Raw genomic sequence first — 12,355 nt, 5'->3', positions numbered from 1 at the left:
ATTACGTCTGTCTTCAATATCCAAACCACCACACACACATCGCGAATTAGCAGACATGAAATTTTTGCACAAAATCATGAATGGTAAAATTAAATGTGAATTTCTGCTCAACAAATTTTATCTACACGTCCCCACACGGCCAACCCGCAACGTTAAGCTCTTTCACAATCCCACCACAAGACTCTCCCTTCTACAGCGGTCTCTTTTCTACAGGCTTCCTCACTCATGTAATAACCTACCTCCAAATGTGGACATATTCTTGCCAGAACAAAGTTTTAGAAAATTGTTGACGATGTATGTATAATTTTGATTATATTGTTTTCAGTGCCATCATGTACTCTATTTTGTTGTTGTTGTTATTTTCCTGCTGTTACTGTTTCAGTGTAAAATGATCATTCAGTACTGTATCTGAAACTTTAGGTAAAATAAATTAAAATAAATATATAATTAAATTCAATTAAAAGGAATACAAGTAAATATTTAAGGCTCGGAGTTTACATTTGCCATTTCACATGCTCAAGACTCGAAATATACCTACAAATGCAAGTCACAAATGTTACGGAATACTCTAATCTCCGAAAAATTGTTAACTGTATAAGAATTTCAAACTCAAAATTTACCAAATCAATGGCAATATATCTTATCTTGCAATAATCGTCCGTCTGTTCTACCAAGGACACTAACGAAGTAAATGGATTGAGAGAATTCTGTTTTATTTTCCACGCATCTTTCTTTTCCTTCCTCAATAAAAATAAAATGTAAACTGTGTCTCAGGGCATTTATAATAAAAGTTGCAATGTTTCACATCTACGGAGAAAAATTTATGCATAATTCCTGGAGCCAATAATTCACACATAATTCCCAGCGAGTTGCCAGCCTGTAACTGTACACTTCTGGCTAATTGATATAAATTAGCATTTTTAAATATCAAATTAATGATTATAAAACAAATTGTTATCAGGGGTTTGTGGGCAGCGGCTTGACCATGATAGCCGAGCGCATTGGCCTCCTTGCGAAGTGTCTTGGTAGAAACAGTCAAACTGGTCGCACTTTGAAACTCTTCTGCAATTGAATGCATTGGAAGGGTCCTGTTTTTCTGAATCTCCCTCTTCAGTACTCTCCCGTACCGGTCGTCCAATTTCGTGAGTCTTCCACTTCGTGGTGCATTGCTGCAGTGTCACTTTTCCTTTCACTTCTTGATGACAAAGGCTACAGTTGATTTAGGGACCTGTCAGTCATCAGCTATGCTACGTATGCTCATGCCTCCTTTGGAGCAGCGTACTATATGATCCCTCCTTCAAACATGCTGAGCTCTTTCCTGTCCGTCATTTTATCAGAGAATGATGTGGGAAGCCTCCTGCTGCCGTATATATACCCGTCTGTACTCTCCTTTCCATGAGGAGTTTGTTTCAGAGTTGAAAGTCCAATGACTTTCTTCCACATAGTGTAGCATTTACTATGAACAATTGGAAAGAATTCCCATCCTCCTCTAAATATATACATAACATTTATGTAATATCCTGGATTTCCCACCCAATGGAATTTTTTAAATACCACACAGAATATGCATGCATTAAAAACAAAACCTCACTGTAAAGATTGACATATGTAATGGTCAGCCTAACAGTTATCCATAATGTATCATGCTAACTCCCTTGGGGGAATGGCTAAGTGGATGCTTCAACTACAAAGTGAGAACAACCATGACGTGGAACAACAGAGAAGGAAACCAATCTTATTACATTTTTAAGGTAGGTGTATTTGCACTTAAATGATATATCAGTATAAAATAAAACTATCACATACAGAAGTCCATTTCAAATTCACAACAAAGAATCCTCGTTGTGTGGAACTCAAAACGTTGGGGCTGGCTGTTGTATTGGCAGGAGACCAAACCTCTTCTTAATGGTAATTCTTTCCCTGGAATGTTTGTCCTCTGGAGAAAACCTTGCTGAAATTTTAGAGTAAAAGTAGATTAAATGCCACACACAAGACTTTACAAAAAATTTATCTCAAAGTGACAATTATGTCAAAAATTGTGAGGCAAACTTTTTTTTAAATTTTTGTTTACAGATTTTTCACAATTTTTGTTGAACATAATGGCTAATCAGCTATGGACTTCCATTTTAAAAGTGGGATGAAAAACACTGTGTATTTTCTCTCCATATGTACCTTGGAACCCCTTCATTAGGTTACGATTACATCATGGAGGCATGCAAAAATTGTGAGAAAGATGTGGTGTATATATTAATGATCATGAAGATAATTCATATGATGTAGAAGAGGCATATGTACACTGGCCTCAACAAGTACTCTGGCAGTTTTGTTTCTTTATACAGCATATTTGCAGAAGATACAATTCAATCTACATGTGTATCAATATACGCTGTATAAAACACACCTTATTACTAACTTCGTTGATCCTGTACAACAAAAACGATATGTATCTAGCAATAAGAACTTGGTCAAACTATCTTCAGCAGTTTTTCTTGTATGTACGCATTACTTGCATTATAGAATTATTTTCCTGTAGTTTACGGTTATTACAACAATGTAACATTGACAACATCCATTATACAGGGTGGCTCAATAAGTCACTTAACACCCTCAGTACAAGGCCACTGCGGCATGGAATTTGAAATTGGCGATGACCAATCATTGCCTGGCCAAGGGGGAACCATATTGACGCCACCCACACGGTCGGCGGCCATCTTGATGTCCGCCATCTTGAATTCAACTTCAGAATTTTAAATGGGAAGGGGGTCGTGCGACATATCAAAATGGGCTAGAATTTCACGAGAAATGCAATGGTGAAGGTTTTTTCGACGTATCTTTAACCAGTAAAAAGTTATGACTGAATTCTTGTACCAATTTGCTCCTTTTCGAGGTGTTAGAAAAATGCCTTAAAATTTGTTTAGTGCATCGGTAATGCATCGAGATCAAAGTGACGTCTAGGGAGAGACGTTCGCATGCCATTGCACACAATTTTGATCGGATACATCCATGAAGAGCTGCTCATTATGAATGGTTGTCGCGAACAATTTACAGTGTGACGCTTCCATTGAATTAAAAGTCCTTCACAGTGACAAGGCTAATGTTTATGTTCAGAAGGAAGTTTATAAACAGAATATTTGATGTTTTTTTATCCAACTCATTTTCAACAGATCAAAGCTGAATGGTTAGTGCTGGTAATTTAATGGCGTGACATGCTGTGTGGAACACGATTGGTTAGTCAATTTTCCATCAACGGAACCTTACATGCTTAGGGCTACTTGGATTTGTTAAATAAACAGTTTTTTTCATCCTTGCTTATGGAAGAAGGTACTTTTTACAGAGTTTTTTCAATAGGGAAGAACACCAGAACACTTATGGGAACGTTATGAACCAGTTTTTGTCCAAAGTTAGTTATCAGATGACAAGGGTCACATATTCTGTTTATTGATTGATTGATTTGTTGTTTTAAGTCCACTTTATGCACAGTAAGGCTAATCGGGACTGGACCTACAGTTTAAAGTGGGATCCGAACCACTTGTGCCTCCACCGGGTATCGAACCCGGGACCCCCTGATTATATTCTGTTTATGAACTTCCTTCTGAACATAAACATTAGCCTTGTCACTGTGAAGGACTTTTAATTCAATGGAAGCGTCACACTGTAAATTGTTCGCGACAACCATTCACAATGAGCAGCTCTTCATGGATGTATCCGATTAAAATAATGTGCAATGGCATGCGAACGTCTCTCCCTAGACGTCACTTTGATCTCGATGCATTACCGATGCGCTGAACAAATTTTAAGGCATTTTTCTAACACCTCGAAAAGGAGCAAATTGGTACAAGAATTCAGTCATAACTTTTTACTGGTTAAAGATACGTCGAAAAACCTTCACCATTGCATTTCTCGTGAAATTCTAGCCCATTTTGATATGTCGCACGACCCCCTTTCCATTTAAAATTCTGAAGTTGAATTCAAGATGGCGTACATCAAGATGGCCACTGACCCTGCGGGTGTCGTCAATGTGGTTCCTCCTTGGCCTGATTACGATTGGTCATCACCATTTCCATGTTGCACGCTGCAGTGGCCTTGTACCGGGGGTGTTAAGTGAGTTATTGAGCCACCCTGTATAACTGATTCTTTTTGTTTAAACAATTACTAACCATTGTTATAACTGTATCTTTACTCAAAATGAAAATAAATATCTGATGAAAGGAGCGTGTGTTCTCCTGAAACGTCACAAAGAAAAACTGTTTTCTTACGCTTGTAATAACCGTAAACTACAGGAAAATAATATCGTCAGCAGGGGGTAGAAAAAGAAGGGTGTCTGAAAATTTTCACCTGGGACCTGAATTTTTTTACGTGCACAAACATTTAATATTTTGAGTTCACTTCTGAAAAATTCCCATTACTTTAAAAAAAAATGATTACTGAATGTGCATTTTAATGTTTGTGTGTTTTCTGTATCATGTGCTAAATCAGAATAATAAAAGTGGAATCATCAATTTTTGCAGTGTTGCTAGCCAAATTTTGAAATCTGCGGTAATATTGTAGATTTCGTTAGGTTATTCACGCTGTTGCTGGTAGAGCCTTCTTTAGGATGGCCAATCCACCTCTTAGAATTAATTAATTTTATTCCAATCTTGTATTAATTGAAGGGCTCGGATGTAAAACATGGTGACAAAATGCAGGTTTTGAGATATTGAAAGTTGATGTTTGAAAAAAATCTGATTTACAAATTAAAGTAAATTTCTAAATTATTTACAGCAAATATGATTCACTTGTATCTTTACTACCATACAAACATTATATTTCATCCAAATTATTCTTTTTGGTGGTGCTACATGCGATTTGTTTGAGGGTTGTTCAAGGAATTGTTGTAGTTACCATGCTTTACATGCAAAGACATTATCAAAATTAGTGATCAGATACCGCTTTATACAATCTAACTTGTGATGTCAGTTCAATAATAATATTTTGACATTAGACTTTTTATAGCAACCATAACAATTTGTAACACAAACATGAAAGCCTTTAATAATAATAATTTTATTGAATAAACAATACAAAAGTACAATTTTTTTTTCAAAAAACTAAAAACAATTTGTTTTAAGAAAATATATTTTTTTTAAAGACTATTTTTTTTTATTTCGAAAAACTAAATTCAATCAAACTGTTTATACTTAAAATATTTAATTTAAGATGTGGAGTTTAAATTTTCCATTGCACACATTCAGGCCCGAAATAGATCTACAAACACAAGTCACAAACGTTACGGGATATACAAATCTACTAAAAATTGTTCATTGTATAAGAATTTCAAACTGAAATTACCTAATCAATTTAAAGATATCTCATCTTGCAGTTATCTTCCGTCTAATAGATTGTTCCCCAAAGAACACTAACAAAGTAAAGAATGAATTCTGTTTAATTTTCCACGTGGCTTTCTTTTCCTTCCCAGATTCAAATAAAATATAAAATGTGAAAACTTGCCTCAGGGCATTTATAAATATGTATACATTCAATAAAATTTGGATTACTAAAAGTTGCCCTTTTTCACATCCATGGAGAAAAATTCACACAGAATGCATGCATAATTCCCGGTCAGTGGCCACCCTGTTGATTCATGGCTTTGAGAGATCATATTTGCACAAAAAAGGCTGCTCTTGTGAAAAAGGGGCTGGCACCTGAAATGTATTATTATTAACCTCCGATATTTAGTATGCTGTTTTTAAACAACTGTCTTACCTGGATGGGCTGAAAATGTGGGTTTTCCATTTGGATCCACCTTCTGAAAAAAAGTAAATAAATAAATAAAAATAAACCAAATGTACACATTTATTTGGAGGAAATTAGTCCATAAACACATGAATGAGCAGTTTACCAAGCACAGCCAACTGTACTTCTACAAAATTGTCAAATTATTTTTTTTTAATTGATACCTATCGATGGCCAACTGTACTACTACAAAATTGTCAAATTCTTTTCTCAATAAAGTTTTGAATGCAATGTTCCTCAGTTTCTAGTAGTATGTGCAATTGATAGTAGGTGGCACCACTCGAAGGTCAGGACTGTAATTCTATTAATATATAACGGGTTGACTGACCCAACCAAGAATGATATTCTGTGTTGTTATTATTAAAGTGGCAGCATGCAAATACGAAGTTCAGTGGAAATGTGAAGTTCTTTGTGTTTTGTTTTCATGCTTTAGGAAAAAAAAAACATTTGTAAGTCTTAGTTGTGTGAATTTATTACAAATCGTGCAGCATTAGCGTCAAGGCTGTTTCTTTCTTTCTTTCGAAAAAGAAAGACTAAAGTAATTCATCAGAACCATATGGGGCAGTGGCTGCAAAAATGTAGTCGAATAACACTTCTGTTATGACAGAAGCAGTTTTCAGAGGCCAGAAATTTAAGAAAGAATGGTGCAATGAACTAAAGTACCTTCGTCAGAATCAAGCCTCTTTGGGTACCGATTCATGTCGTTTACCGTGCGTTGTTCAGATATGTACTTTCTTCCTGATGCCAAAATGTTTCAAGATTTCGGAGATGTATGGAACTAATACAGGCTGCATGACTTTTTCTAACGAGACAGCTTTTCAATGCTGTGTTGACAATGGTTAACCTGCACACTTTCTTCAATATTTTTCTTTCCCCCACATTTCTTACATACTATGAAATATGCTTTTGTAGTTAGGATAGGCTGGCCAGGTTTGGTTCCCTTAGCACTTACATTATATCCCTAATTCTGCTTTTGTAGTTAAATTAGGCTGGTCAGGTTTTATTCCAGGGCTGGGTCACTGTACCCCTTCAAGAACTACATAGATTTTTTTTTTTTTTTAAATAGACAGATCTCAATGTTTTACGGGTGATGGTGACCCTCCCTCCCCCCGCGAGAAACTTTAAAATCTTTAGTGGGTTGGAAAGATTTTTATTCAAATGAACGTTTCTTGTTGTTTTTAGCGCATGGAAAAGCATTATAAGCTTGTAATTGACGATTTTGTGGGGTATGATTTATGACTTCATGCACAAGAGGAATGCTATGTTGTAAGGTTAGACCTGTTAGGTTTGGTTCTCTTAGCATAAATATTGTTGAAGTGTACCAAACATATTGTCACGTTGTTCTACGATATTGCAAATGTACAATTTCTTCAATAGCGAGCCTACGTGTACATTCGTGAGTTGCCAAGAACAAGAAATGGGTAACAGTTTCATACATAGGAGACACAGTTCTTCAATTTTACATAAGAAACTACTTACGGAAATGAGTTTCTCCAAGGTTTAAAACTTTCGTCGAGGTATTTTCTTTCATCATGGAATATATTTGACCAGGAAATCATGTATTTTTCAAGAGAAATATCTCACCGATGCACAATTGCCATTCCATTCATTTGCTTGCCCTACAACAACCGGATGCTGTGTACGTTTGATGACGTAAGCCCATGTCAGTGTTTCGACACCCCCCCTTTTTTTTACTATGCTTACCTAACGCAACCAAACCTAACCTTATCGGATATGGTTCGTGGGACTATCAGTCAGCTACCGTGCACAACGGTTTGTGTGGCTATCCGTCAGCTACCTGTGCATAATGTATAATTTCCACCGGTGACGAACATGATAGTAGGTATTTTTCGGTTAAGAAGGTTGAAACACTGCATACCCACAACATGAGTCAAGATGTGCCCGCCATATTGTGTGTTCCGGAAGCGAAGAAAGTAATAAAAACAAATTGAGTTTGTTTTCGTGCAAAAAGCATAATGGCACCTTGAACTATGTTCCGCAATACAAAATTGGTAAGTAGGAACCATGCAAAACACAAAATATGCGATTTTAATGTGTCTCCGATCTATGAAACTGTTACCCAAGAAATGTGTGAGTTTAGAAGATGTTATATTTTAAAAAATACACTTTTCTTTCCTGGTGATGGTAATTACGTGTTATCCTTCGATATCTGCCGTTGATTTCTTGCATGTATGATGGCGCAAGTGGTCCAGGATGCGAAGAATTGGACGTGCCGTTGTCACATTTGGAGGATAAATATCTTGCTTATTTGTGGTTTCCGCATGTTAAAATCTCTTTCAGGCACCTTAAAACATCGAAATATGCAGATTGAAAAGGACAAAGGTTGGAATTTTCGAGGGAGTCCGATCGGTCACCAGCCCCTGACAACGTACATAAACAATAAAATCTTCATAAACCACGCAAATATTTCACTTTCTCTAGGGGGTACAGATTGTCAAGGGTACTGAAATTACTGTATTGTAAAGTGTATTAAAAGGTCTGCTGAACAAAACAACTTATGATCAGGATGAACACACTCTGTGTCCACGAGTCATTCCAAGGAACGTTTACAAAATATTTGGTAACAGTTTCATGCATCGGAGACACATTTCTTCAATTTTACACAAGAAACTACTTACGGAAATGAGTTTCTCCAAGGTTTACAACCTTGGTCGATATATATTCTTCCTAAAACTTCATCGTACAATGCAACAGAACAATAAATAATCATACAACCTTGGTCGATATATATTCTTCCTAAAACTTCATCGTACAATGCAGCAGAACAATAAATAATCACTTTTCATGTAATAATATTGCGCATTTTGTGAAAATTGACATCATGCCGTTGTTTCTAAGATATACCTGCAGATGGCTCTAGCGTTGGAGTCACACGATCTCGCTAGTGGAATCAGGGTTTCCAAACGTGCGATTTTTTTTTCGAGAAAGGAAAATGGTTTTTCGACTAATTTATGGCTGAAATGAGTGCTAATGGAACCTAACCTAACAGGCCTAACCTAACCTCGTGTGAATGGTTCGTGGGTTTTTTCGAGAAACGTGCGTTTTTTTTTGTTTTTTTTTTCGAGAAACGCGCTGTTTTTTGTCGAGAAACACGCGCTTTTTATCGAGAAAATGGCATGTCATGGATGTGACGTTAGGTTGTTATCGGGCGTAGAAGATCCCTTGGATTTTACAATCCAACACGGTATAGTGAAGGAAGAAGTTGATTGCGAAAAATGTGGCAGTGCATATAAGGTGCATGTTGGACGTGATGGGAATTGGTTATATATTTGTTCGAAGAGAGTCGATGGACAAGGTAAATCACATCGGAAGAAAGTTCCGTGCGGATTCAAACGTTCTGCAAGAAATGGCACGTTCATAGGTTCCAGTAACCTGTCGGTGAATAAAATAATTCATTTCTGCAATTTGTGGCTTCATCTGCCATACCCAAGACAAGCTGTAATAGAAGAGGAATTAGACATGAGTAAAAGAACTGTTGTTGACTGGTCGAACTTTTGCAGGCAAGTTTGCGAGGAATGGGTAACTGAAAATTCCCGTCCCATAGGAGGTCAAGGAGTTGTTGTCGAAGTAGATGAAGCGAAGTTCGGCAAGACGAAGAGGTGCGTAAATAGAAGAGGACATCCAGTTAACGGGCAGTGGGTGTTCGGCGGAATAGAAAGAGGAAACCCGAGAGCATTCTTCATGGTCCCAGTAGACAATAGGGATGAACAAACTCTGCTGCGAATCATACGCAAATTCATTCTTCCTGGCACAACTATCATCTTAGACTGCTGGAAAGCCTACATAAACTTACAGGGAGCAGGCTACAGACACCTGCGAGTGAACCACAGTATAGAGTTTGTTGACACGCCTGCAAGTGGACATATACATAACGAAAACATACGACAGATGTTGCGAGATGACATTCCAATCCACTCCCAAAACATCAAACGAGCATGGCGTAATGTACGTCATTCTATACCAACCTTTGGACGAAAGAAGAGTCACTTCACAGGGTACCTAGCAGAGCACCTGTTTAAGGTCAATTTCACACCGAAGGCAAGAATGCACGCATTTTTCAAACAAGCTGGTACCATGCAATACATGTAACTTGAAAAGATGTAACGATGTGCCATCCAATAAATATGTGAAAGATTCTGTGATGGTAAGTTAATCTCTTAATTTTTACTAACGTAACCTAAGCAAACCTAAACTAACCTAGCAACTTTGCATGTTTCGTGACTTGAAAGTATAATTTCAAAAAAACCAATAATTCGTGGAACATAGGAATTTTCATGCACAATAGAGTTGGAAACATTGATATTCGAAAACAAAAGAAGCGTAATCATTCGCAAAGCAAGCGATATCTTATATATACGTGCTTTCCGCAGTATTAAGGAAAATGGTTTATTTTAGCAGAAAAAGTGTTTCTTTTCGTGCAAAAAGCATAATGCAACCTTCCACTATGTTCCGCAATACATAATTGGTAAGTACTAACCACGAGAAAGACAAAATATTCGATTTGAATGTGTCTCCGATGTATGAAACAGTTACCAAATATTTAAATTACATTAAACTTTCACAATATGCCACTCTAACATGTTTGTTTAAGACGTTAAATTATTAACAAATTCTGTTACCTTTAGGGTATAAATTCTCTCTCCTGATTCGTCCAAGTAAAACATCAAAAACATGTTGATTGAAATTATTTATTTAAGATTTAATCTTGTTGAAACACAGTTTTACGAGACACGTGCGGAACACAGATTAGAAAATGAAAATGCCTGCCGTGGAGGCAGTGTTGCCACAATATGAGGGCACAATTTCCTTTTCCAAGGGGCAAAATTTCCCTTTTTTAAGCAATTTTTCCCTTCACCTAAGCAAATCATAAAATAATAATAATAAGTATTAGTAGTGGTAGTAGCAGTAGCTGTGATTATTATTATTATTATTGGTGGTGGTGGAGGTGGTGGTGGAAACAGTAGTATTTCCGTTGGTCCATGTCCGTGTGAATAAAAAATGTTATTTTTTTACATACATATCACCTCGCTTCCTGACCACATGTACCAGATTTATATCCTGGTCAGCAATCCATTTAATCGTTAATCCTCATCGTGGTCCGACCGAAGGTGTAGGAAAGTGATGTACTTAACAGAGATAGATACAGGCTATATTCAAGGTAGCAGAAAAAATAATAGAAAGAATGAAATTGTGAATATGAAACAGGAACTTAACATAAACTGTAATAATGTAGTCAGATGTCTTAAAGGTAATGCGGTAAGCGCTCCGTCCCGTTCTCTCCCGTTGCTCTCGCGTGCCGTCGAAGTCACGTCCAAGTCGTCCGAATCTACATGTCCCCTTGTAGTACGGTTGTCGCTTTTCCTAATCGGGACTGGACCTACAGTTTCAAGTGGGATCCGAACCACTATGATTCTCCACCGGGTATTGAACCCAGGACCCTTTGGCGTCTGGACTCATCCAGTGTAATCTTATGTGGGGTTTGTGTCTGTTGTCCCTATATATTTGTGACTGTCCCTTCATCCATCTTTGCTTACCACCATTCATCCTCGCCTTCGCGATTAACCAAAGGGGCAGAAAAAGTGAAGACATGAACTAAATCAACCAATCAGTCATTGTGATAACAAAAATTCTTGACCACAAGAATAATTTATTGCGTTTTTATTGATTTCTTTACTTTTTCTTGACTTCCATTACTCTCTTGACTGGCAGGCACCCTGAATAACTTTGTTCTCTATAACCCTGCTTTACAATCAAAATATTGAATCAGAATGGGAAGCACCTTATTTCAACAGTATAAACCCAAAGGCAAGAAATTCCGCTTAGGAATTGAATAGTAACATCATAGAATGGTAACATCATCAGAAAGTGGTCCGAAAACTTTGTTCATTAATTGCTTCCGTTTTATCGTTTGTTTTCTAGCAGGACAAACTTTTATTTTCTTTTTGGGCAATGACTGAATCAAAATAGATTTCACTAATAAGTTTGGAAGCGCAGTCCATAGACTTGTAACTTGCATGATTTTTTTTATATGTATTTCCCTAATTTAATTAACATTATGTGATGCTCAAAATGTAAGACATTTATGATATTTTTCAAATTCCTCCCGGACACCGGACATACGGCTACAATGTAGGACATGTCCGCGGAAAACCGGACGTCTGGTAACCCTAGGTTAGGCAGGCTAGCTATGTATGCACAAGGTAGCAAAACTGTTGCGCGACAAGAAAGACCCGTGCTTTACTGTAGAATTCGAAACTTCTCAGTTCTTTGTTTCGTACCGTCCTATAAATTTGAGACTGGTGGAAGCTGGAAACTAATGTCTGAATACACAATGCGTGATTTTGATCAGACGTGATTTTTTTTTTCTCTTGCGATACGATTCATTGGTTTGTATAAGTGAATGAAGCGCAGATGCTTACTTTTGGTAACATAATTTTGTATTTGGAAAGATAAATTGATCTGGAGAATCTATTATGACACTGCAGGTTGTTTTCTGCTATATAAACTGTTCAGGCAGAGGGAAATATTTCTCTCTGATTTTTCCAGGACGAGGATAGTAATT

The 12,355-nt window shown here is 37.0% G+C and overlaps 1 protein-coding gene across 1 annotated transcript; it reads right to left on the bottom strand.

Moving 5' to 3' along the window:
* Positions 1–1,741: 1,741 nt before the first annotated feature.
* On the bottom strand, positions 1,742–10,559 carry Nop10 (Nop10 ribonucleoprotein). Its single transcript, XM_083125083.1, has 3 exons — positions 10,413–10,559; positions 5,743–5,785; positions 1,742–1,951 (listed from the first exon to the last, which is right to left on the bottom strand). The coding sequence occupies exons 1-3, from the start codon at positions 10,464–10,466 to the stop codon at positions 1,854–1,856; spliced, it is 195 nt and encodes a 64-aa protein (XP_082981209.1). The 5' UTR covers positions 10,467–10,559; the 3' UTR covers positions 1,742–1,853.
* Positions 10,560–12,355: the final 1,796 nt, after the last annotated feature.

This window comes from Lepisma saccharinum, chromosome 1, assembly GCF_977018435.1.
Source record: "Lepisma saccharinum chromosome 1, izLepSacc3.1, whole genome shotgun sequence".
Classification (NCBI taxonomy): Eukaryota; Metazoa; Arthropoda; class Insecta; order Zygentoma; family Lepismatidae; genus Lepisma; species Lepisma saccharinum.
Note: the sequence above shows the minus strand (reverse complement) of the source record. Positions and strands in the feature narration are given on the sequence as shown.

Bases quoted from the DNA above. Each gene is read 5' to 3' on its own strand.
- Nop10 (XM_083125083.1), bottom strand. From the start codon at position 10,466: ATGTTTTTGATGTTTTACTTGGACGAATCAGGAGAGAGAATTTATACC. The intron at 5,786-10,412 runs GTAACAGAATTT...ACTTTTTTTCAG, and splicing joins AGAGAATTTATACCCTAAAG to AAGGTGGATCCAAATGGAAA. The intron at 1,952-5,742 runs GTAAGACAGTTG...CTAAAATTTCAG, and splicing joins CACATTTTCAGCCCATCCAG to CAAGGTTTTCTCCAGAGGAC.